Source organism: Nomascus leucogenys, chromosome 9, assembly GCF_006542625.1.
Source record: "Nomascus leucogenys isolate Asia chromosome 9, Asia_NLE_v1, whole genome shotgun sequence".
Taxonomy (NCBI): domain Eukaryota; kingdom Metazoa; phylum Chordata; class Mammalia; order Primates; family Hylobatidae; genus Nomascus; species Nomascus leucogenys.
The window spans coordinates 61,167,183-61,194,390 of record NC_044389.1 but is presented as its reverse complement, the minus strand read 5'-3'; the positions used below and the strand labels follow the sequence as shown (position 1 = coordinate 61,194,390).

Below are 27,208 nucleotides of genomic sequence, written 5' to 3'. Positions count from 1 at the left end.
TAGTTCTTATTCCTATAACATGATCTTCCAAGGTCACTGGCATCATCACCTCTGAATTACAATAGAGAAAGTGCCATCTACTTTTCTCCTCACCTATCTGCCAGCCCAAACCTCAAAACCAACCAACCCTCAAGGTTAGTGTTGACCGTGGAAAATCCTCACTGTGTCCTTGTCACTGTTCCACGGGTTTCAACTCCTTGTTTATACATAGAGTCTATGCTGAATTATCTGCACTAATGAAGCAGGGCAGGATGAAGGATAATCCAAGAGGCTAATCTGGGGGGGGCACTCTCTGACTTCTGTGCAGTAGATTTACCCTGCTAATTATATAGCTATATTTGTTTGGGTTGGTGTTAACATTCAATTGCATTCCTGAAGCATATGTCAGCTGGGGTGGGGAAGGCAGCCAGAAGTGTGCTAAGCATCAGGGGAAAACTGGATCAGGCTTAAAAATTAACCACAATTAATTCCATAATGTGGATAATAAAAAGTTCACTGTGATTCTAAGTTTCCTTCCAACTCTAAAATCCTAGAGACCATACAACACCTTGAAAAGCACGTGATCCATCCTCTCTCTCTCCGCCCACTCCCAGTATATTGCCCCAATGTTGAAGAAGCAGCTGTAACATCTAGGTATATGACCACTTTTGTTTCTGCTGGGCCAAAAATCTGAGTAATTGTACCAGGGATTTTTCCGTCCCATCAGAGAATTACCCATAATTATGTGAGAAAATGAAAATGTCTCTAACAGATGCACGCTCTTTGAGCAATCACAGGGAAATGATGACAGGCAGCTGAGAGCACTTGGGCTTGTGGAGTATTGATCTTCCCCAGATGAGAAGGGTTAGCTATTGAGAAAGACGCTGGGACAGGGTGGAGGAGTGGAAAAGCAATGATGGAAAGGAGGCAGGAAGAAAACAACGGAACACAGAATCACCTGAGTTTTTCTTTGCTGTGCACAAAACGCACTTTCTTCTCATTCACATCTTTCCAGCTAAAACGGCCAGCCTTGTCCAGCTGAACCTCCTTTCCATTTCTTGAGAGCACTAGCTGACCATTGGTGGGACTGCTCACAACATGAAACAGGAGATCTTCGACCCTACCCTCCTGGTCTCGGACATTCAGGAGGGAAAAATCCAGTGGCTTTATTGAACCAATTGGGAGGATCAGGGAACCATTCACACGAAGACTAGGGGTGTGTATTTTGCCTGAAAAACATAGGAATCCAAAGGTCAAGCTTGTGGTACCTTCACTAATTAGGTCAGTTTTATGGGGTTTCCTTTTAGTGTGATGAAAATGTTTTGGAACTAGGTAGTGGTGTTAGTTGCACAACTTTGTGAATACACTAAAAACGACTGAATTGTATACTTTAAAGCATGAATTTTATGGCATGTAAATTACATCTCAATAATAATAAGAATCATATAGGGATCTTTTAAAACAATACTGACAATTGGGCTCCACTGCCAGAGCTTCTGACTTGGATGTTCTCAGGTAGGACCTCGGGAATTTTACAAACTCAGCAGGTAATCCTAGTGGGCTGCTGGCTTTGAGACCCCCAGTCCTATCCTGATGCACCTGCCACATCAGACCTGCCAAGGGCAGGTAAAGAGGCTGGTGTTTGCTACCATTTCCTAGAATAGCACCAGTTAATTTACAGTGGAGCAGGATTATCAGGGGCTCATACTCAGAATTCATGTGAAATACACATACCTTGTCTTACAATTTTATAATCTCTGTCCACATGAAACATCTGATGGACAAAAAGGGATTTCTTAACATGCTGTAGAATTTATCCCGTCTCCTGCAAGTTGTTTTTGCCTGGACTTTAATTGGTAGGGCTCCTTTCTACAACTAGGTCAGACAGGACGGTTTGGAAATGCCAAGTTTCAGTGGGACTACTTCGACTGTAAGATCGCTCTAATGAGAGTGGCACTCATTTTTCACAAGTGGTCTTATATCCTGGAGAGAAGTAAGCTGGCTCTCAAGTACTTAGGGTTTTCAGAAAGATTCCCCAAAAATAAGCCAAAAATATTTTTTCCCATGGGGAAGTCTTAATATCTTTAAAGGCCAGAAATATAGAGACAGAAAATATGATTGAATATGAGTGTTAAAAAATGCCTCATGTTTTTGACGAACGACTCTCAAAAGCCAACAAACACTCAGAGTAATGTCCCTCCCAAGCTTTACTCACCCATAAAGGTTTTGGGTTTCAAAATTAAGACTGAATTTAAATTCACTTCTCTTTGTTACTTAAGGTAACATGTCCATTAATGTGTTGGAAGAGAGTGGCTTCATTTCTTAACATGTTACCTATTATTATTATTATTATTTTTGAGACAGAGTCTCACTCTGTTGCCCAGGCTGGAGTGCAGTGGCACGATCTCGGCTCACTATAACCTCCACCTCTCAGGTTCAAACGATTCTCCTGCCTCAGCCTCCTTAGTAGTTGGGATTACAGGCCTTCATTACTGTGCCTGGCTAATATTTGTATTTTTAGTAGAGACAGGGTTTTGCCATGTTGACCAGGCTGGTCTTGAACTCCTGACCTCAGATGATCTGCCTGCCTCGGCCTCCCAATGTGCTGGGATTACAGGCGTGAGCCACCATGCCTGGCCGATGTTACATATTTTTAAGGGCAAACGGGGTAGCTTGAAATCCATCCACTAGAAACATGTGAGCCTCATGAAGTAGACTCCTCATACTATTTGTTATTTATTTATAATTTATTTCTACTGTGTGAAAAAGGGTGTACCACTGCACTTTGACATAATTAGCTCTACAAATTTACATAAATATAAGTAAATTATATGTAAATACAGTCATGTGCTATATAACATTTCAGTCAACAACAGACCACTTATATGATGGTGGTCCCATAAAATTATACTGTACCTTTTCTATTTTAGATATGTTTCGAAACACAAATACTTACTATTGTGTTATGATTGCCTACAGTATTCAGTACACTCACATGCTGTACAGGTTTGTAGCCTATATTATATAGCCTTGGTGTGTAGTAGGCTATACCATCTAGGTCTGTGTAAGTACACTCCATGAAGTTCAATGATGAAACTGCTTAATGATGCATTTCTGAGAATGTATCCCCATCATTGAGCAAAGTGTGACTATATATATGTAATTTTCTATAACATGGCTGTAGTTCAGGAACTTAACTAAGTTTTATGCCAATTTCTTATCTGATAGCTGTGACTTTTAAGGCACAGATTGCTTCTTTTCCTTTCCAATGATTATAGAAGTTGCGATTTCCCAATTTTCCATATTCTATAAAGAGTCCCTTACTCCTTAGTAGCACCCTGGGTTTTCCCAAATTGGGAATGCTGCATTTTATATCACATAAGTCAATTATGTATGCAAACTCAGCCTTCACATAGAGAAATTATTGGTGAATTCACCAGACCATCAGAGGGGAAGCACTCACCAGAACATGTTTCATTAGAGGTGTGGGCAGATAAGCCAGGAACACAGTTGTAAATACAGAGGCCACTCTTCAGAAAGAACCCATGGTCACAGAGGTGACAACGGTCCCTGTGGCTGCAATGCAAGCACCCCCGAGGGCAGGCTATTAAAAAAGGAAACACTAAATGAGGCTCAATGAAGGCACCACCAGCCACAGAGAAATAAAGGGCTTACAACCAGAAGAGTCAGAACACATGCAACAAATGAGCCCCAACTGTAACAAAAGAGAATACTGACAGTTTCCCCATAGAATGTATAGGGAGCTGATCTATAGAGAGGAACACTCCTCACGTTACACAATGCGATCTAAAAATGTTACACATAAATGAATTGTTTAAAAAGTTAACCATATTGACTTGTAAGAAAAGACCTTTGTAGTGATTAAGAGCACAGACTGTTTCTAGGTACCCTTCCTCCTCTAACCTTCTCAGCTGTTTAACTTGGGCAAGTTCTGTTTAACAATCGGTGTCATAATTTTCTTGTCTTAAAAATGGGGACATTAATAGCACCTAGTGCAAATAATTGTTGGGAGGATTACATGTGTTATAATGTGCAAAGATGAAAACAGTGCCTGGTACACAGGAAGGGCTCAATTGTTCTACTACTACCACCATTGTATCTCTTATCATTATTGTTATTAGTAGTAGTATTTAATAGTATTTTAAATACTGGAGGGGAGCAGCTATGAATAGGACCATAGGATTACTTATTCGGGTCAAATTAACAATTTTCTATGAAGAGTTTTTACTGCCTAATTTTCCTGCTTTCTTAGTTGAGATTTTGTTATAGAGAGGCTACACAGTATAGCTTAAAGGACCCTGGATTGGAATCAGAAAACCTGGGCTTAACATCTGATCTTAAGTTGCTGTACGCTTTTAAGTCTCTTATTTTTCTTTCACTTGTAAGACAGGATTCATAGTGTCTGTCATATTTTATCAAGCCATTGTGAATATTAAATTAGATAGTGCAAATGGGGTAAATTTGGTGACATGTAAATGCTATGCCTGCTTAATAGCATTATTAAATGTCAAGTATTATAGTGGGTCATACGAACCAAGTTTTGGTAGATATGATGAGAACAAACTGATAAAACTCTCTTAGCTAATCCAGTGGACAAGGAGATTAAGACTTGGGGTTCAACTTGAGTTTCATAAAAGCTCCAGTGTGTTTCACTAAAGTGTCCCCGGAAATCCCATTCTTTAAGGATATTATGCCAATGTCAGAATCATGGATAATTTAGTCTAAACACTAAAAATTCTATGTCTGTATCAACAGGGCTGACCCACTCTTAATGGATCCCTCACTGTAGATCAATAGAAGTGTTACATTCCATAAAATACTGGCTTTGTTTCCATAAAGACCTTTGGGGACAATATTGATTTGTGTAAGAGAATATTGGCTTACACTCCTATATCCTAATTATCCAACATTTGGCAGATATGCATGGGAAGCCATCAATTACTTAGCTAAGCTCTCTGGGCTTTCATTCTGCTTTCTAATTTAAGTGTTCTTGGATACCTGAGAGTCAGCACATGTGACTTACTTGCTGCCCTCACTTCTTTCCAGAATAATCAGCAGAGTCTCCAAGTTACCTGTGCATTTGTGCTTTGCATGATCTGCAAAGTACCCCTTCCCACATTCCTGGACACACTGGGCTTCCAAGAGGAGAAATGGCCCTTCACAGCGGGTACACTCATGGGGACCTTGGCACTGGAGACAGTAGCTGTCACAGTCTGAAAGACAAAAGTCAAGTCATCAGGAATCTGTGTGGCTTTCCAGGGGCTCCAGGCCCTTGTGGAAAGGCAGCATGAGATGTCCAGCAGCAGTACGGCCTAGTGTACCGGGCAAAGGACCATATGAAGAGTCAAGGAGTCTGGGTTCTGGTTGTGACTATGATACTTACCGGCTGGGACACTTAGGATTAGTCACTCTACCTCACTGAGCCTGTGTTCTTCTCTATAAAATGGGGGTTGATATACTGTCCTACCCACCCATGGCAAATGCTAGATAAACTATAAAGTGAATGACAGATATCAGCAGCTATTACTATTACTATTATTACTATTATTATTATTATTATTATTATTATTATTAGAGACGGAGTTTTGCTTCTTGCCCAGGCTGGAGTGCAGTGGCACAATCTCGGCTCACCGCAACTTCTGCCTCCCGGGTTCAAGTGATTCTCCTGGCTCAGCCTTCCTGAGTAGCTGGGATTACAGGCATGTGCCACCGCGCTCGGCTAATTTTGTATTTTTAGTAGAGATGGGGTTTTTCCATGTTAGTCAGGCTGGTCTTGAACTCCCGACCTCAGGTGATCCATCTGCCTCTGCCTCCCAAAGTGTTGGGATTACAGACATGAGCCACCATTCTTGGCCTAAGCAACTATTATTATTATTATTAGTCCTTGGCTCTCAGTACTGTTTTGCTGAAGTGTTGACCTTTCGTGGTTCATCAAGTCAGTTTTCAGTCCCCCAGGAATACTCCTAGGAATGCTCTCTGTGCACTTTTGATGGGAATTTCAGGGTCTGAGAATTTTGTAGTGTTCAGTTGAGGCTAAAAGGGATACTAGGCCAGAGAGAGATGACTGTGAGCTATATGGTATACAGAGGGTTGAAGGGGGCAGATAGTGAAATAATTGGGTCTTCCTATGTGCCCAAATGCCCAGGGTACAAACACCTTCCCACCTGGAGGACCTGACTCTTCAATTTTTAAGAAAATCTGAAAGTAACAGCTAACACACACCTGTTTGTGTGGTCCTATATGCCCAAGATTCCCATATTGCCCTCAAATTTTAGCAAATGTCTTATTAGGACATGGAAGATGAAAAGGGGAACTTTTCATGATAACAAAGATAGCTCTTAGGAAAGAAAGCAGAAATCGGGTAAAAAGCCGGAAGGGGAAACTTGCCACAGTTTCCTTCTGAGAACAGTACAAATCAGAGGTGGCCAAGGTATAGCTGAGCACAGAGCAGGGTCTCTACACACTTACTCTTGCAGAGGCCCGAGTCCTGGTAAAATGATGACAAGCACTGCTCCACGCAGGCCCCATCCTGGAGAACATAGCCATCCATGCACTGCAGGCAGTCTGTTTTCAGGGGCCCACTGCATGCACTGCAGCTCCAATCACACTCTAAAAAGAAAGTCTGCATTAGATTATCTTCCTTTCTGTCCACCCTCAGACCCAGCAATTCATTTATGAGGACTCTGCATCCTCAAGGAGTAAAATAAGGACAACGTAAGAGATGTCAGATAAGTAAGCTCAAATGAGGTTTCCACTTGTAGTAGCCTGAATGCTTCTCTGAGGTTTAAGTGTTCCCTAATTATGTTAGACACAGACATGTACAAGGAGCACTCCATGCTTGTGCCGAGCCTGCTTGTTGGCAGGACTGCTGAGAAACCAGATCACTCTGGTCTTAGCTCTTTATCCCTGTGCCACATCAAGTCTTCATGCAAAACCTGCCACAGGGAGTGGCCAACTTGCCCCACAAACCTAACCCTGACTTCTTCCAAATACTCAATGCTCAATAGGTAAAGAGATGTCAGAGACTCAACTAAGAATGCATCTGCTGCTACCAATAACCCCAGCTGCATGAGTTTCTATCTCTCAAAACCAGGCAGTGACCAAAGTGACAGAAACAACCAATGATGTCAGAATTATATGGAGCATAAAGGTGCTGTCCAGAAAGAAAGGGGTTGCTAAAACAATAGAAGATCTCATTTAGGCATTAGAACGGACTCAATTACATGTTAATTTGCTCCATAGGCACCCATGGGATAGTCACTGAACAGCAGGAGGAGGCAATATAAAGGTGGTAGGTGTAGAACTTGTCGTCAAGGAGCTTATGTTCTAGAGGGGTCTAACCTTGAATGTGCATGCAAATAATCCAGGGGGGTTGTTAAAAAATATGGATTAGGCTCAGCATCAGATTTATCAAATCAGAGTCTCAGGGGTTGGGTTGGGGCACAGGAAAACATGTTGCTGCTGTATTTGTTATTGTGAATATTATAGTTGTTGCTGTTGCTGTTGTTTTTAATGGCCCAGGCAATTCTGATGCAGTCAGAAAACTCATGTTTGAAAGCCAGTGTTGTAGCTGGTAAGGGAAGTGCTACATGCATGGAAGATGGGATGGGATAGCACAGTTAAGTGCAGGGGTTTTGAAGAAAGGTAAGTCTGTATTCAAGTCATGGCTTTGCTACTTTTTATCTATATTATCCCACAATCATGTTTTTATCTATATTGTCCTGGTTTCTCACCTGTAAAACATGGGTGAGAATAGCGCCCATTTCATAAAGTTATTGTGAAGAATAAAATGAAATAATGAATTTAAATAATTTAGCACAGTGCCTGGCATATAGCAACAACTCAATAAACGTTTGCTGCTGAACTGTGTCTCTTAGAGAACCCATCTCCATTCAGGGCCACCCTCTATCTCACCTTCCATCCCTGCTAAGAAACTGGAGAAACCTCTTATTAGTTACCTTTTCTCTTCCCTGATAGAATATTTCTAAGTCCCAAAGAAATCAGGTAAATGTGCAAGACAGTACACGCACTTCCAAGAAGGTTTACAAAGTTAATCCTATCCCTTTATTTGGCTGAATCAGTCCTGAGGGAAAATGACTAAAATAGAGCCTTGAAAACTGCCAGCACAGTTATAAAATCATTTATAATGGAGTGGATTTGTGATAATCTTGTTTTTCACCACAAACTGACAGCTACTGGTTAGAAGGCAAAAAAAAAAAGAAAAAAACTTCTGTGGTCTTGAGCACAGCAGACCACCTAAGTTGACAGCCAAGTAGAATTTCTTGGAATGGAAAGTGTGTAATTGTGCAGAGCCTTAAAGCATCCTAAGTTTACTTGACAGATGTTTGACCACCATATCCAAGCTCTAGCTTCTCTGCCAGCATCAGAGGGATAGAGAGAAATGTGGAAGGAGGCAGGAATGAGGAAATGGACAGGAGCAAGTAAAACCTGTTCTTTACCTCTGCTTTTCCTCTTGCTGAGCACTACCATTCAAAGAACACAAGCCCCAAGAATTCCAAATACTGAAGAGCAAAGAAAAAGGCACTTGGCGTTTGACATTATCTCCTTATAAATTTCCTTGAAGACAGCGACTATGTCTTCACTCATTTAAATATGTTAAGCAGAGATGAACACATCAGACAGGACTCCTGACCTCATCAAGCTTAGAGGTAGCAATCTCGAGTTGTAAATGCAAACACCTACAGCCCAGGAAAGTAATGTATCTTCAGAATAGGCCTTGTGTGATAGAAAGGGAATGGTGGGGACTGCTGAACTGAAGAGATCCTGCTCCATCCAGCAGGGACGACAGCTACACCGTTTCAACCTATGGTTGCACTGTTGGGATACATACCCAACATTACTAGAGCTTCTGGTTAAGGAAAAAACAACAACACTTGAAAATCTCAATTTTTGTAAATGAAATCTTCTGATTTTTAAAAGGCAAATAATTAAAGATTTTAAGGCATTGAAACATTAGGTAGACAAAGAAAAACATGTCTATGGGCCAAACATAACCTGAGGATTTATAATTTGCCACCTCTGGTCTTGTTATCAAGACATGGCACAACGTCTGACACAAATAGGTGCTCAAAAATAAATGCTTAATAAGTAAAGGAGTGAATAAACGAATATATACATACTTACACAATCGTTGCTATCATCGGAGACAGTCAAAATATATGATGATTGGTGTTTTCCCAATATGGAAAACTAGACATCAGTAGTAAAGGGGTATCACTGTGTAAAAGAATCTTTACACAATTCAGAAAGAGCTTTACCTTTGCACGTGTTGGTGGAGAAGTCAAGATAGTACTGTGGGGCACAGCTCTCGTATTGACATTCCCCAAAGAGCAGAACCTTGTTTCGATCTCGGCAGGAGGTGCAGCTGGCCTGTGAATCACAGCTTCCACAGTGTGTGTTGCATGCTGAGCAGACAGGAAAAGAAAATGACCAGATGATTACAATTGCAAATACTGAAGCACTGATCAAACCTAGACAGATGTTGCACAGGAACAAAGCCTTGTTCTAACCTGCTCCACATTTCATTATGGCTCATAGCCCTTCCCTGTGATCAACAAAAACAGAAAATAGTAGTTTCCGAAATAGAAAAGGGTAATCTTATTTTACAAAGAATATAAATTGCAAACCCAAGAATGGAAATCCCATATCCAAATTGCTCTGTGATTCAGCAACAGAATTTATGCTTACTCTAAGATCCCTGGAATTACAGTTCAGAACTTAAACCTTACTTCTTCAGGAATCAAGCCCCCTTAAGTTCATAATGTAGATTCAGATTTTTGTGTGATGCCAACATTAAAATTAGGCACCAACTTTATTGCGGATCATGGGAAATCCCATACTTTAAGATACAAAGGACTTGAAGGTGAACTGGTTTATTGATTTGCCTAGTTACAACTCTTAGAAGCCAGCCACATAACACTGACATTCAGGGATGATCCCCCAATCTGGTCATGCTTCCATCTTCCCTCATTTAACAACTGGCATTTCTCCATCTACGCAGTTGTTCATGCCAGAAACCTCCGAGTCTATCTTGACACCTCTCTTTCCCTGACTCCCAATCCAATTACTCACTGGATCCTATTTACTCAAACTCTCCGATATAACTCTCAGAACTTTTTGCTTTTTTCCATATCCACAAATGCCAATATTTCTAAGCATCATCCCCTGCTGAACTACTATCACAGCCTCCTAATTGGTTTCCCCATCTCCGCTCTGACCCCCTTGCAATCTATTTTCCATGCATCCACCAGAGTGGCTTTTAAAATTCATACAGCTCAGGTTTCAGAGTACACTTTTGCCTTCAAACTCAATGTCATTTTTCAATCCTGGAAAATTTCCAGCCATCATTTCTGCAAATATTGCTCCTCTACCATTCCCTCCATTCTCTCCACCTGGAAATCCTATTATAACATGCATATTTGAATCCTCTTAATATAATCTCCGAGTCTTTAACTCTTACTCATTCTTCAGTCTCTTCTTCTGGGACCTTTGTTAACTTTCTATTCTAAAACAGGCCTTCCATTATAGCACGCTCTACAAGTTTTTCATGCCATGTATAGCAATTTCCATTTGAGTGATTATTTGATTAACATTTGTATCTTTTAGGCTGCAAACTTCATGAAAGCAAATAACAGGTCTGTTTTGTTCTGTGTAATGTCAGTCAGCACCTAGCTGGTTATCTGTCATATTGTAGGTGTTCAATAAACACTTGCTACATAAATGAAATAAAGCCAGATATTGCATAAGATATACAGAAGCAACAGCATTTCTGTCTCATTCTGAAATCTTCTCTAAATATGTGTCAGAGGAAAAGTCCAGAGAGAAACCCAGTGAGTTTTAGATCTATATGATATCAAAGCACATGGCACAGTGCAGGAAAATGACCTCCTTGAAAAATAAAAAAAAAAAAATCGCATGCTATTGTTTCACCTACAAAGAAAGACATTGCTATAAAACATTCGTTAGAATATGTACATGACAATTTAAGGTCCTGGGAAAATTCTAGACTGGATTTTCAGTTCTAATTATTTTCAATAATTAGAAAAGAATATTTTAACTGTTGTAAGCTTAGATGAGACCAAATTTTTATCCTTTTTTTTTTGCTAGAATTTTTATGCATGGTGTATCTTAATTTTGGCAAAGCGTTTGACATAGATACCAAAAATAAACTTGTGAACACAAAAATGAAGTGAGACCTACTAGTTGTAAGTGGATTCGAAGGTGGTTGAAAAGCATACTCAAAATGTGATCAGCAAATCTTTATAATTGATAAAAATAAGTCCACAGCAGAGTATCACATTAATTAAGCCTTAATTTCTTACTTGATCAATATTTTTATCCATGACTTTAATGGAAACAAAGAAACCATGTCAATAATATTTAAATATACCACATGCACCTATATAGAAAACATACATAGTTAAGTTTCACCAGCTGGAAGAACAACAGTTCAGTTACCTTAACCAGTTGAAATAATGAACCTACAGTAACCAAGTGAAATAAGGGAAACTCTAAGAAAAGTCCCGCGTTTATCTTCTAAAACCAACTGTACAAATACAGGATGAAGAAGACTTGCTTAGATAGCAGTTCCTATACAAAAAAAAAATCTAAGATTTATAGTCAATAACAGGCTTGATAGTAACTAAAAATGTGATATGCAACATAAGGGTCAGCTGGTCCTCTTTTCTTGACATAGAGCTGCAAAATGAGGTCCCTGAATGCCAGTTCCCCAGCCAGGGGTCAAGGCCAATTCCTTGCCCTAGTGTCTGAGGGTTTCTTATGACTTACTTCCACCTGCCTCTGTGTTCCTGAATCTTTTTTTTTTTTTGGAGACAGTTATCACTCTGTCACTCTGTCACCCAGGCTGGAGTATAGTGGCATGAACACAGCTCACTGTAGCCTCCACCTCCTGGGCTCAAGAAATTCTCCTGCTTCAGATTCCCATATAACTGGGTCCACAGGCACATGCCACCATGCCCAGCTTATTTTTTAATTTTTCCTAGAGACAGGATCTCACTTTTTTGCCTAGGCTGGTCTCAAACTCCTGGCCTCAGATGATCCTCCCACCTTGCCCTCCCAAAGTGCTGGGATTACAGGTGTCAGCCACTGTTTCAGGCCTGAATCTTTCTACAAAGTACTCATTACCCCTTGGAACCTTGATGTATACTTCATCCCCTTCACTCACTTCTAAAAGAAATGGATTCATGCTGAGCATTTTGAATTGCTGGAAGACTTTATGGAGGATTTGGAGGGACACAGTAGTGTCACATTGAGAAACAGGGGGCTTCCATGACTTCTCCCTCTTATCCCTTTCCAAAGTAATGAGCAAATGGCTGACCCTTTCTGACACAGAGCAGTTCTGTAGGTACCAGTGTCCCTCAGGTTCTCAGCTTCCATGGTATGACATTCAGACCCCACAAAGTACTTCCTAGTCCTGACGCAGACATCTTGGTGTGGCCACACCTGGAGCAGCAGGGGCAGTTCTCTGAGGTCGGTGACCCCCATAGCAAGTGCAGGAGGACAGTGAAAAAGTGGCAGAGCGGACCAGAAACCACAGAGGGAAGCTGGGATGTGCTGTAACCATCACATCTGTGATGTGCCGTAAGGGGCAAGGGACCTCACAGTGTGGGGGTTCAATCACCTTCTTAAACAGACCTGTTTTCTGCTGTAGGTCTAAGAAATGTTCATCCAATCCTGCTTCAATACTCCATTGGCTCTAGGTCTACATGTCACAGAGATGTCCAAGTGGGGAATGACAGTTAATTTCAAACTTTGGAAAGTAATCATGTGAATGAAGGAGGAAGCTTATTCTCTATCACTTTGGAGGCAAGTTCTAGGGCCAATTAAAAACAACTGTCCAACAACTCCAGATCCCCAGCAGTGGAACCGACTTTCTTCTGTGGAAGTCTGTGGGGGTGAGTGAAAAAGAGTCTCTGCACTGGTGTGAGATTGGCTTGAGTAACTCTGGAATTCTCCTCCAATACCAAGGCACGATGGTTTCAAGTACTCAGAACCTTACATGTCATCTCTTTTTTAAAGTTCCTACCTCAACTGGTGACCCTTAAATTTTTTAATTCAGTTAATAGTACATCCTCTCGAAAGATTCCTGTAACTAGAATATCTGGAAAGCTCTCCAGTCCTCACTTCCTTCAATAATTTGGTTATGACTGCCTCCCTTAATACTGATTACATTTCCTCAAAAGCCCTTATTGCAGAATTTCTAAAATTGGCAGGCCTATAATTGTCTATAATTATGAGTATTAGAATAGAGCATTGTTGAATCTTTTTTTTTTTTTCTGAGATAGAGTCTTGCTCTGTCACCCAGGCTGGAGTGCAATGGCATGATCTCAGCTCACTGCAGCCTCTACCTCCCAGGTTCAAGAGATTCACCTGCCTCAGCACCCCCGAATAGCTGGAATTACAGGTATGCACCACCATGCCCTGCTAGTTTTTTTGTATTTTTAGTAGAGATGGGGTTTCACCATGTTGGTCAGGCTGTTTTTGTTTTTTGTTTCTTTTAATGTACTAGAAACTCAAATATCCCAACTTAGGAGCATATTTTCTCAATCTTAGAATGAAATTTAAGGACTAAACAGGAAATTCTGAATCCAACTGAAATATTCTATGAAATTCTATTTACATGGGATCATAGCAAATGTGTTTGTGCAGAGGCCACCCTGCCCCAAGACAAAAACTTCCCAGAAGAGAAATATTTCAATGCAATGTATTTTTGTCACCTATACTTCATACAATGGATTCTATTTTTTCTTTTGAACTTTTATTTCTGTGATTCCACTGCTGTGAAAAGCCTAATAAATCTAAGTCACTATTTCTCCACCAACACTCTCTTGCTCTTGAATAGAACATGGAAGTATTTCATTTCTGTCTCTTGTATTACAGAATCTACAGATTCTGGCAGGCAGTTGATATACACAAAGTAAGGTTTTTGTTACAAAAGCAATCTTCCCACTGGCCCAAAAAGTTTGTTTTTAGATCTCCAGTACCTCCACAGATGATGCAAAAGGGTGAGTTTCATATAACTAATGCAAAGCTTTGCAAGGATCTCAACAAACTAACAGTAATATCTATCTTCCTATCTATAAAATAGAAATATCTTTACTACTTTATTTGCCTCTCATTTTAGATGATGATGATAAAAACAAAATAATGGTTAATCAATACTGACAACTTATTCTCCACTACAGTCTATATTAAATGTAATAACATTAGAATGTAGGTACTGTTATAATCTTCCTTTTACAAAAAAGAGAAACTGAGGCCTAGTGGGTAATTGGCTTGCTCAAGGTCATAAAGCTCTAAGTAGCAGTTAGGATTTGAACTTCAATTCTCTGACTCTGGAGCCCACTCTCCTAACCACTACTCCACAATTCCTTCAGCATGGTACCCCTAGAACACGCAACTGAAATACTACCACTATATTTGTTACCTGTCATTTTCAAAAGTATAACAATTTTTTGTTTTTGCAAATGACACTTTGGTAACTGAGATAAAATAAGTGGCATCAGCCTATCATAAATGTTCCTTCATCTGTGAAGTATATCTTAATTTTTTTTTTCAGGCAGATTTACCCATTCCTTAATTTATCCTAACCCTTTGTGCCTGACTCAAGGTAATTAATCATATTCTGACTTACTTGAGAAATAAGACATCTATATAAGTAACTCCCATACAAATCCAAATAACTACTATTTGGGCAGAAATGGAATATTTCCAGCATGCAAAGCCTTGTACACTGTCAGTATTCACAAATACATGTAGAAAACAAATTAAATCCAGAGACATGCTTAGTCCACTGATTGTGTACTACAGCAAGCTCCACTCTCTGCCTAGGGTCATAGAATGGGATTGCTGAGAAAACTATAAAGATGAAACAAACTAACACTTTTATGTTTTAAATGAGATAACCTGGACAGAGAAGTTAAATAACCTGCCCAAGATCACACAGGTGGCATTTACAGAGGAGACCCCATTGCCAAGCCCAGCACTTTCGATTAGGCTGATATCCGAGCTATAATCTGCCAATGGCAACCTTATTGCCTTTGTAGATTGGTGTTCTTCCTTTTATAAAAATAAAGGCTACCAGGTGAGAAGATGGAAGTAAGAACCTCACATTTCTTTCAATGGCTCCAGAAACGCAGGAAAGGAAGGAAAGGAGAGAAGGTTCATTGGAAAAACCTACGCTGGCAAACATGATTGTCATCAAGATAGTGCCCAGGGAAGCAGGTGGTGCTGCAGGTGCCAGTGTGGGACAGCACGAGGTTGGTGTCACATGAGGAGCAGGAGAAAGGTCCGCTGCCCTGGCAGGTTCTGCAGGAGGAGTGGCATTCTGCAGAGGAAAAACAGACACAACAGAAACCGCGATGTCAGATTCTCTTCCAAAGCAGCATCCCAAGTGTGGGTAATAAAGTCCCAACACTGAGAACATTGGCAAGTCTGGTTTACAGTCCCATGGCACACTTCCTGCCTCCACTCTCTCTTAGGAAAGGTCAATCCTTCCCAGCTAAGAGAACCTCAGGTGGCAGCTCCAGCTCCTGAGTTCAGCACTTACTCACTTTTACAAGCTCCTCTCTCTGCATAGTATCCTGAAGGGCAGTCAGGAACACAGTGGTCCCCGAGCAGCAGGTAGCGGGCATTCTGGCACCTCAGGCAGATGCTCCCGGTGTTGTGGAGATCAGCTGCACAGTGCTGGCACAGGGGATGGCAGTCTGGAGGGGGAAGGGGAGCAGAGAGAAGGCACGGGTGCTCATGAGCACAAAGTCTCATCACTGCACAAAAGGGCAGAAGAGATTTCAATTACAAACACTGCAGCTGACAGCTGGAGAGTAGCCTAAAGGCAGTGTATATCGTGTATATCAGTAAAGTAGAAGCTTGGGACCTGTACAAATTGTGTGTTTGAGGTTTTTTAGCAAATGGCCAGGCCCAGCAAAGTGATTGAGTTTTCATCCCTTTCCAATGGAATGACCTTTAGATACGAGGGTGCCACGTGATAGATAGTTGCTAGGAGCATAGAGAGAATTTCCTGACTAACAGAAGCAGTAAGATAATACTATCAACATCTCTCCTGGGGGTCTGAGACTGGAGTGCAGCTTCCCCCAACCCCTTCACAGTAATAGAAGCAAGAGGCAGAGAAATTCTAGGTGGACAGGGCGAGTGGGTCCCTGGTGAAACCCCACCTTCACCATAAAACAACAACAACAAAAAACAGCCTGAAACCCATGGCCGAAAGTCCAAAGTAAGCACTTACATTCCTGTTTGCCTGCCGTCTCCCAGTTGGTTCTTTCTGAATCATGCCTTTTTACCAATTGAATGTTGCTTTTTCCAAAACTACCTATGGCACGCACCACCCCCATCCTGTGCCTATAAAGACCCCAGATTCAGTCAGTAGAGGGGAGACAGCCTGACTTTGGGGAAGAGACAACCTGATTTTGGGGAAAGACGACCTGTCCTTCTCGTCCCCTCTCCAGCTGCACTCTCTTCTGAGAAATGTTTTCATCATTCAACAAAATTCTCCACTTTCACCATCATTCAATTTTCTGTGTAACCCCGTTCTTCTCAGACACTGGACAAGAGCTTGGGACCCACCAAGTGCCAGTACCCAGAAAAGGCTGTCACACCAGCCCTTTGCCCTCACCAGTGGAGGGAAACCACCCCAGCAACAAGGCAACACACCACCTGGGTGCCACCACGTTTCCCTTGAGGCAACATGCCTGGTTTGGCTGCAGGCCCCCCATGGAGCTTGCTCTTGTGTCAGTGCCCGGAGTGGCCAGCTGGATCCTGCACTCACTAACACACATGCTTTCTCCCACAAGGGGTTGAGCACAGCAGGCTGAGTAGATGAGGTGCCGCTGCCATGAGTCCGGCAAAGAAGCTGAGAAAAATCCTGCATCAACAGGGCTCCTGAGCCCTCTGCAAGGCTCCTTCTCACAAATTTGGCCTTCCAGAGTCAGGATACCAGTCTCAGCCTTCAGTGTGAACAGACTGGGGTTAGGAAATAATTGGATTGAGCTGCTGGAAAATTTTGGTCTTTAACTAGAGATAAAGTTATGAAGAAGAGTTGTGAGTTGAAGTCATTTTTATGACCCAATACATAGTGCATAGTAGCTCTGTAATACCAGTTGGCATTAAAGCTATAAAACAAATTATTTTGTCCAGACAGCACTGTCTCTTGTTCTCACTCACATAGTAGTCATTCTTTAATAAAGAACTTGATTGTGTTCAGCTTCCTTTGTAGGTGAAAACTTCCTGCTTTCAAGTGGTAATTACCCTTTAAGTCCCATTTATCATCCTTTATCCCAAAGGCAGGAGAAAACCCACAAATCTCAATTTACCCACCTCAAATGAAAAAGGAGTAAGATCTAGAAAAGAGAAAAGAAAGAGTTCTGGTTATGGGGCCTTCCCACCTTCCCCTGTAGGATTCAAAGCATTTGTTTGTACTCGCTAATGCACCACCCACGGCCCCAAAATGTCGTTTCATCTAAATGCTTGTAGTAGAGATTGTGATTTCTAGCAAAATCCATGTTGGTAAAACAGATTCCTGCCCCTGGAATCTGTTAAAAACACGTCTTTCTCTGTACACTGTTGGTGATCCTAACTGTTGATCATCTGGATGTGTTCCCTGTACACGAAGCAGATCTCCCTTTTATGTCCAGTGCCCACTCATCCACATGAGAACCCTTCAGAGGACCTTCATAGCCATCCCAGAAGTTAAGCCACAAGAGTCTGCCTCAAAAATGCTGATTGTTTTGGCAGCATACAAACTAACAGTCTCAAACCTTTCTGAGAACTTTGGGAGTTACAAATTACAAGCAGCCTTTTGCCAATATTAGGAACAATTCATGATATCCTGAAAACCAAATTAATCCTCATTTCAGTCCTTCAGTAAACTACAAAGGAAATTATGACTGCATTGAGGGAAATATGAGAAGGAGGCTACTTTCCCCAGATTTGGTGTATGGTTTCCACATAATGCCAAGCTCTTTGTTCTATCTTCCCTATGCCTTCCTTACAGTGCCAGGAGCACAATCCCAGCTGTGCAGGGGGAAATTTAAAAAGCTTCAAAAGTTGCAAGAGCAAATGAAGGTGATGGTGTTTTATGATTACCTTAACAAGTGGGTAAATGTGAGGATTGGAAACCTAGGAAACACTACAGATTCAAGCCTCCGTTATCTGAAAAGCCATGGCCTATCCTCTTTAAAGCAATTTCTTCCAGAGCTTTCTGAACTTGGGCATGCATCAACAAGATCTGCAGGTGTTCAGTGGTCTAAAGACTAGTTGCATCTAACAGATGCTTTCTCTAGCATGCAATTAGAGAAACATAAAAGAATAATTACCCAGGGGATGCTTTCAAGAGAAAGTAAGTAGACCCCTGTAGTATTTTGTGGGTACAACAAATAAGTAATTATGGATTTATCTGATCTTGGGATCTTTGTTTAAATAAGGAGTGTAACGTGTGTTAATTATTCTAAAGGAAGCTGGAGCCAGGTTATGGACATTCCTTCCCCCTCACCCAGCAGTGCTTTTCAACCCTTATTACTCTTCTGAAGTCACTACCCCACTCTGCCCACCCATTCATGTCTTCCCAGGTGATCTCATCTACATCACTAAGCAGAGCTTGCTGGATTCATTCCTTTCACCTCAAAACATCTATCTATTCCTGTTTTTATTTCATTTGCTCCATTCTCCCAGGATAAAATGGCTAATGCCTACACCTATATTCTTGATCCAATTTTCAATATTATTCCTCCTGTTTTCCCCTATCTCTATTTTCAACCTTAACTTCCAACCATGCTCTCCATTGCCTACTGTCCTAAAAACTTTACTCTACAAACAACTCATCTCTTGCCTTCCCTTAACTACCCAACTTCCTTGCCTGTCTAACTCCTCACTTCATTGTAATCTGTCTTCAAAATATTTTACTGTGGTATTGCTCTTGAAAAGGTCTCTGATGGCCTCTTAAGGACCAGATTTAATGGCCTCCTCTAATTCCTTATCCTACCTGAAATCTCTGCAACACAAGGCACTGTTGACCGAGCAGCCCTCCTTCTCAAAACTCTCTCCTCTCAGCATGAGTGACACAGGTGCTCTTGTTGGCCGGGTTCTCTTTCTGTGCCTCCGACCGACTTATAAATACAGGGGTTCCTCACAGCCTTTAACTTTTTCTATCCTCCTAATCAAGTCTCTGGAGTTCTTAAACCAGACATGGCGGCTTGGCAGATTTGGGTACACAGACGCCAGAAATCAATGGAAAGGTCTGAAGAGTTGGAGAGACTCTGAAATTACTCAGGGCCTCTGCTTCCTTCCACAGCTCCATGTTAAGCCATAAGAAGGCATCAGATCAGTCCCAAACATATATTGCATGATGGAGTGAGTGCCCAGAGTCAAAGGAGAAATCAATACATGACACCTGAAAATATAAAATGATCAACTCCAAGTTGCCCAATACATCACATTTATCCAAGTTAGTTTATAGTTCTACCTTACCCAGGAGATTACAAACACTCGAGTGTACCAGGTTGAACTCTCTCTTTTTGTTCACTACTTGTATTCATTCTACGGTTTAAAAGGTCATGCTGAACACCCACTCCTGTGAATAGACTCATTCCAAAGCAACAACCTGAGTGGGACCCATGTTAATCCACTCATGCAAACTTTCCTTCCCAGCTCCGTCATACGCAATCCCCCAACAGAAGACCAATTATATCATTAGGCTCTCAAGGTTGGTTGACGGATTTTTATTAAATCAAGCCAAAAAGAATAATAAGTCCCCAAAACCTAGGAAACACTTTTGTCTTCAGAGGCTTGAAGTCAAAATCTCTTTGTAGGAGAGAGTTTCTTGTGAGACCTCAAAATGAGTAACGATCTGCACAGAAAGAAGCCAGAAATCAGAGCAACAAGGGCTTAAGGATTAATACCAATGTTCTGACTTACAACCAGAAAAGTATAGTTCCCTAGGGCAGACTACAAAACTCAGGCAAGACAGGCTACGAGTAGCCGGCCTCACAGGGCACCACCTGTGAGCAGGCTTCAGGTACAAGCCCAGGGATGCTGTGATCTACACAGAAGGGCTGAGCAGGTTCAGACAGGGATCTAGAGGTTTAATTTTTCTGACTACAAAGTAAGCCATGGAAGAGAAGGAAACATGAAAAATATTTTTACAAAGTATAAATAAGCATAAAAATCACCCTAAGCATGGTAGTTTGGGGTCAATAACTAGTAACATTGACATTTTTTCTTTTAGTGCTTTTTCTATACAATTTTACATATAGAGATTTTTACATAGATTAGATTAGATTAAATGTGGACATTATAGTACCTTTTTTACTCAATATCATCGGCATTCCCACATGTCATTAGGGACTCATGTCAACATCATTTTTAGCAGCTACATCATATTCCAGTATTAAGTAAGCAAACAAAAATCTGCCATTTTTCTTACAGTTTGAACATTTACTTACAATTTGTCTCCATTTTTATAACTAAGGCTATGATAACACTTTTGTGCATAAATCTTTGTCTACATCTCAGATTATTTCCTAAAGGACAATGTCGAAAGGGTACAATTCATATTATTATTATAATTTACATTTACTGAGCTCTGAATATACATTGGGCAAAATATTAATTATTAGAAACACATAATTTCATTTGAAGAGAAAAAGTAGGCAATGTTATTATCCCCATTTTATAAATGAGGAAACTGAGACTCTGAAAGGTTAAGTCATTTGCTTACACATATCATATACAGACTAAGTCCAGAGCATACAATTTTAAGCACTACAAGCATGAAAAAAATGTAAAATTCTTAATTGACATTATAAATTTTATTCCAGAAAGTTCCTATCGATTTGTATTTCAAGAGCCATTTATGAGACTGTTTCATCATAATTTTGCCAGCACTAAGAAATTTAAAAACAGTAAACCAACCTTGGCTAATTTGGTTGGTGAAAATTGGAGTTAGGTCATTGTTTTACTTTGTGTTTCTTTTATTATAAGTGAGGTTAAGTAGGAAAAAAGTTTTTTTTTCATTGAAACAACAAAAACATTCAAATGGCTACTATACTCCTACAATTTTCAGCATGGTGGGGGAAATGATTCTGGATGTATCATTTTAATTGAGTATTTAATATGCACAATCAAATGATAAACTGAGGTGTCAATCAGTGAGTTCCTTCCTCATCCACTCTCACCATCCCCCATTGGACCAGGAAGCATAGGGTCATCATGTGTTCCCAAAGCTATCAAAATCAGACCTACAAAGACACTATACTTATAGAACCCAAGGCACAGGAGATAGAAAGAAAAAAAATTGTCCTTTTTGTTTGGTAAGACAAGGTGTCCCTCTGTTGCCCACACTGGAGTACAGTGGCAAAATCATATCTCACTGAAACCTCGAACTCGGGGCTCCAGGATCCTCCTGCTTCATCCTCTTGAGTAGCTGGACCTATAGGTGTGTACCACCGGGTCCACCTAATTCTTTTATTTTTCATACAGACAGGAGTCTCACTATATTGCTCAGGCTGGTGTCAAACTCCTGGCCTCAAGCAATCTTCCCTCCTTGGTTTCCCAAAGCGATGGGATTACAGGTATGAACCACCTCACCTGGTCAAAAAAGTTCTTTAATGTGCATTGGAACTAACAGACCCAGGCCCTCCCCCACCAACACAACCCCTACACTCTCCATCTCCCTACCCCAACCTAAAAAACCTTCAAACTGAAGGGGAAGAAAAAGCAGAGGGACCATTCCCTTTGCTCCTGCCTGCCCTTCTTATGGAACAGGTTGGAAGTAACCCAGTAGAATGTTCAAGAGTCCCATAGTAGAGTGGGCTTGGGCTATGTTTCTTGCCTTAAAGAGCGCTGTCTCCAAATTTTGTCATGGGGACACAGTGTGCTGAGCAACCTGAAAACATGGTGGACACTGAGGTGGAGGACTGGCATGAGACTGTTACAAACGTCCTGTCGAATGCTACAGGGATAATGATAGGGTGCCATGAAAGTACATAACAGGGGTACCAACTTAGTCCAAGGGCCAGGAAAGACCTCCCAGAGGAGGCTGAGACAAGAACACTGGTGGCAGTTAGCTGCAACAGGAGCAGGGCAGCGGAAGAATGTTTGGAAAGGGTTCCAAGAGGAGGGAAAGCTTAGGCAGCTCAGCAGTTGAACAGAACAGGATGCCTTCAAGGAACTGAGAAAAGTTCAGCATGGCTGGATCTTAAAGAACACACAAAAGAGCCACTCAGAACCTGGGTAGGCCAGTTTTGCAAGACATTGTAAGTCAAGAAAAGGAGTCTGGATTTTATGGTAAAGGCAATTGGGAATCTCTCTCTCTCTCTCTCTCTCTCTGTGTGTGTGTGTGTGTGTGTGTGTGTGTGTGTGTATGTATGTGTCTTTTTTCAGTTTATTTACCGAGGTCTCTGTGCTTTTGTTATAGATTTAAATGAGAATATTTTTTTATATGAAAGGCAACTCATGTTAGGAGAAGACATTAAACCAAAGCAGAAGACTAACAATCTAAGAAAACTGACATACAACAGCTCTTGCCATGAAACCCTTGCTGGAGGAGGAAAGCAGGCTCCTAACTGTTCTCTCCCCTCCTCCCCACCATTACATCTGCAGAAGCCCCTTTTCTGCCAAAAACGTCCCTCTGCTGAATTGTTCTCAAGGGGCTTATGCTGGAGTAGGCATATTAAGAATATTATGATGCAAATACATGAAAACTATTGTGACCAGGAATGGAGATCCTTGAGAAAGAAGAAAAACACACTTGTGGTTTGTCTTTGCATGACTGGGGAAGACCTTTTCACTCATGGTCAGTTCTCAGAACTCCTTTTAAAAGGAAAACAAAGTGGCATTTGGCCAAATCAGTGGTACCGAGTAGGTGGCTCCCACACAGTTGTTAGAGGGGGGAAAAAGTTATTGGAGTAAAAATACTGGGAAATCGTGGAGAATTTGAAGGCCCACGAAAAAGGTCAATATGGGTTGCATCACCTGGTTTTCAAAATCCACTTCAGGCCAGGAGAAAAAGGGCGCTACTCGGCTGCATGTGTGACAATTTCCAACTGCCTTGTCAGTTACAACTGGAGATAATAAAAAGACAGAACTACCCCCATGGCCAGCCAAATGTATTAATTATACAATCTAAACATAATTAAGAGGTGATATGAGCCCCACATCTAGGCACTGTGGGAGGTAACTATGTGACCCAATAAACTGCTATGACACCAGTCATTTTACTCACAGTAAAGTCTATGGGCATATTTTCTACAAACTAATCTGATTTGGAGGTAACTCTTGAATTCTTCTTATTTGGTGGTAACTGTCTGCTGAGCCCTCTAATTCAGATCTTTGATGGGCCCACACCATAGAAGCACATCTGTCAGAAACTGTGTCCTTAAAATGGCAGCATCCTCAGAGAGACCAACAAATTCCAGGGTGAATTCCCCCTAAAATACTCCAGTCTGCCTTCCATGCCTGTTCCTGCCCACAGGTGATACTGAAAACAATTTCACAGGACACAGTAGAGGAAGTGTATATGGTCACTGCTTAACTTGTATCAGACTGCAGTTACTAAAATAAGGGAATTGAATTTCCAACCCACCACTCTAGCAGCTTCTGCAAGGATTAATGTCCCATCCAAAAAGCCCCATCTGTGCAGTAAGGCATCTGCATCTGACCTTCCTGCCTGTAATCAAAAAAAGGGAGGCTGACCTCAAATAGGTTTAAATAGGGAGCGTGTATCTGTTAATTCCTTAAAAACAGTGCCTATTCTGGAGCCTGTCTCTCAGATTCCTCCCGCTACTACTCAGCAAGTAAATTCTTGTTTGTCACTATTGCAATTACAGTAGAGTCTTTAAATATAAGACTCATTAAGAGTCACAAGGAAAGAAGAGAGGCCCAGGATACATTTATGCTTAGGCTGTTTCAGATTACTGATGTATAATAAGTATGTGGGTGGGGGGAGCGGCACAGATGGAATTCCAGTTGTTTGTATATGTACCTCCTTGCTAATAAATGCAGTAAATTACCACTGTAAACAAGCAAATTAATAAACACATTACAAGGTAGCCTGAAAATGGAGTATTAGCTCCAGCTGAAATAAATGCCTTTATTGTTTTTAAGCAAGCAGAAGATTCCAATTGTTTTCTAAATATGCACAGCATGTAGACATGCTAGAAATTTAAACAGATAAAAATATTAATATTTTGACTCAGTAGCTGTAGAATCCTCTAATATGTCACCCTGCAGCTGTGAGGAAATTGCATGTGGTCATCACTATGTGATGCTTTCTTCAAATCACAAAGGCTCTGCTTCAAGGATCAGTGAGGATTACCCAAAATCATGATGGATGGAAGCACATGGCAGTGAAATAATTTATTTCACGTCTTTGGAGCAAAATCAAAAAAGCTTGAAAATATTAAAGTAAATGTGTGCTGTCGACGCAATGGCTTTGGATGTTGGTTTTATGGAGCAGTGACTCCTTAGCTGATAAATAATGACCTATAAAGACAAATTTAGACACACAGTGAGATTTTTAATAATGTCCTGTCAGTCCATTAGGTTCTTAATGCAACGACATTAAGTGCATTTGGAAGCGGTCAAAATAATCAGCACTTGTAGCTGTTCTTCGTCAGGTGAAAAAGAAATGATTTCATGCCAAAACTCAGGGCCTTTAAAGGGCATAGAATTTGAATTCTAATGCCACTTTTAAAATTGATGGGTTTCTGCTTGTGAGATAAGTATGGCAGGAATCCAGAAAATAACATACAGATGACAGAAGAAAAAGAAGCATCCTATCTCTTTCCCTTTTGATCATTACTTTGTGCTCAGCCCACCCGTAAGCTCTTAGAAATCATGTATTGTTTTTAGAGGCTTTGAATTAGTACAAAAGCTACAAAACAAAACAAAACCAACCAACCAAATGAGACTTCCTTCTTCAGTGTCTGTGGCTATTGTTTTACTCTTAAAAAACTAACCAAATAAAACATGACAACAGAATGACCTTCATGTTATAGGGCAGTGATTTCTACCCAGTGTTGACAAACTCACCAATGTGTTGGGAAGCTGCCGTAGGAGCCAAGGAAACAGCTTGAAGTGGGGAGGGTAAGGGGAGGTGGGGAGTGGCAGTGTCAAATGTAAAAGCAAAGCTCTAGGTTTTGGTGCCAGCTTGCACTGCCAGCAAGGTGTCATGAGCATCACTCTTACCATGTATCTTGAAGCTTTGTATCCAATTTATGTTTTACTCAGTTTAGCTCCACAATAGAAAACAGTTCACTTCAATTAACACTTATGGCAAGTCAGCTGAGTATGAGGCACTGTGGAAGGTACTATACGATTGAATCAGACTTGAATCCTTCTCTCAGGATGCTTAGGAAGCGATGACCAAAAAAAAAAAAAAAAAGAAAAAAACAAAACACACGCACACACACATACACATCCCAAATGCAACAGGTGTCAAAGAAGGATCAGAGGATATTTTATCCAAAGTGAATAAGAGGAACTTGAACTTGAGTGCTTATTTGATGTTTGCAGATGGTGCCAGTTGAGGACATCCTTGTTAGAAGGCAAGAACATGTAACAGCACAGAGGCACACAGGAGCAGAGCAGTGTGGCGTGGGGGAGAGAACCAGCATGGCTGGAGCTTTGGACATTCACTCGGAAACCAAGGAAATCAGGGACCTTGAAAATCAGGGTGAAGGATTTACAGCTAATGCAATGGGCAATGGGAAGGCATCGACAAGTTTTCAGTGTCAAAGAGTGTTTTATAAACCAAAGTTGTTATTCAAGAAAAGTTCTCCTCCCTCATCTTGGGAAGGACTAGGAGAGCTTTAGTGAGGAAGACCCTCTAGCAGAAAGAGAAAAACGAGGCTGTCATCTAAGAAAGAAGAGCTTATGGTTTTTGCAGCAGAAACAGAGATATGCAATATCTATGAGATATGGCAGTGATTGCAGTATGGAAGAGGGGTTGTCAAGAAGCAAAGGTAACTAAATGGTTTTGAATTGTGCCAATTGAAAAATCAGTAGTGGGTAGACAAGGAAGTCAAGAGAAGGAAGAAAAGCACCTGTGGAGGTGGGAGGGATGAAGATGAAGGGTTTTCTTTGCAGTTTTCCTGTAATCAGATGCCCAGCAGGAAGAGAGAAGTGAGGATCTGGAGGGGATTATCACATGCATTTGGGATGAAATCTAAGGAGAAAATAGAAATGAAGATTTAAGCTGTGAAAGACACAAGGGCCCTGGAGGAAAGAAGATGGGAGAGGAAGAGGAGCAGGAAAAATGAAGAGAAAAGGAGGGAGATGAATGTGTAAGCAGAAGAGGAAACACCTGAGTGGAGAGATCAGCTCAGGAAGGCAGATGGCCTCTGGGACACTGGGGGAGGAGCTCCCTGGGGCGAATGAGGGAGCTCCTTTCTCAATGGAAGGAAAAAGAGGTAATAGAAGAGAAAGAGATATTTGAGGAGAAAAGATGAAGTTTGTTTGTTTTGTTTTTATCAGATAATATAAATCTTCTAAACAAAAAAGAAAGCAGAGTTGTAGACTGAGAGTGAAGAGAGTGTGTAGGGAGTGCGTGGGAAGGCCATGAGGGTCAAAACCACAAAGCATCAAAAAGAAGTGAATAAAATGATGTTGAGAAGCAAGAGAGGGTCTTAAGGAAACTAGATCAGTGATGAAGGCTGAGGACACAGTGATCACATATGTGCCCTCTGATGTGCACTCCTTGGATTCAGAGCCCAGCTCTAGGGCTTACTAGCTGTGACACTTTGGGTAAGTGGGTTAACATCTCTAATCTCATCTCTAATCTTATCTTGGCCTGTAAAATGCAGATGGTACTAATCACAGGACCAACTTCCTGTGCTTGCAGCCAGAATTAAATGACATAATATATGTGATGAGCTGGCACACAATGAGTGTTCAATAAACATGAGTTATTATTCCTTATCTGTAGTGGGCCCAATCAGAATCGACATTGACGCTGATGCTCATGTTTGCAATCAATTCACTGTTTTTACCTATTAAAACTAAGCCACAGAAATTCACAGGTGTGTAAAAGTAGGTAAGTGTAGCCTTAGCAGTTTTGCTATCTTCAATACTGAAGAGGATAACCTGTAAGTCTCAATTCAGCTGTGTTCTTTCAACATACACCCACAAACACTTTCTCTGCAATTCAAGCCCTGAC

The 27,208-nt window shown here is 41.1% G+C and overlaps 1 protein-coding gene across 1 annotated transcript in view; it reads right to left on the bottom strand.

Moving 5' to 3' along the window:
- Window positions 1–27,208, bottom strand: part of FRAS1 (Fraser extracellular matrix complex subunit 1) — a 458,426-nt gene that overhangs the window by 162,695 nt on the left and 268,523 nt on the right. The window contains exons 21-27 of the mRNA XM_030819038.1: window positions 15,594–15,746; window positions 15,221–15,367; window positions 9,279–9,425; window positions 6,469–6,609; window positions 5,073–5,213; window positions 3,443–3,583; window positions 938–1,208 (exon numbers count right to left, since the gene is read on the bottom strand). Coding sequence (XP_030674898.1) covers window positions 938–1,208; window positions 3,443–3,583; window positions 5,073–5,213; window positions 6,469–6,609; window positions 9,279–9,425; window positions 15,221–15,367; window positions 15,594–15,746 — 1,141 coding nt within the window. The remainder of the gene's footprint in view (window positions 1–937; window positions 1,209–3,442; window positions 3,584–5,072; window positions 5,214–6,468; window positions 6,610–9,278; window positions 9,426–15,220; window positions 15,368–15,593; window positions 15,747–27,208) is intronic.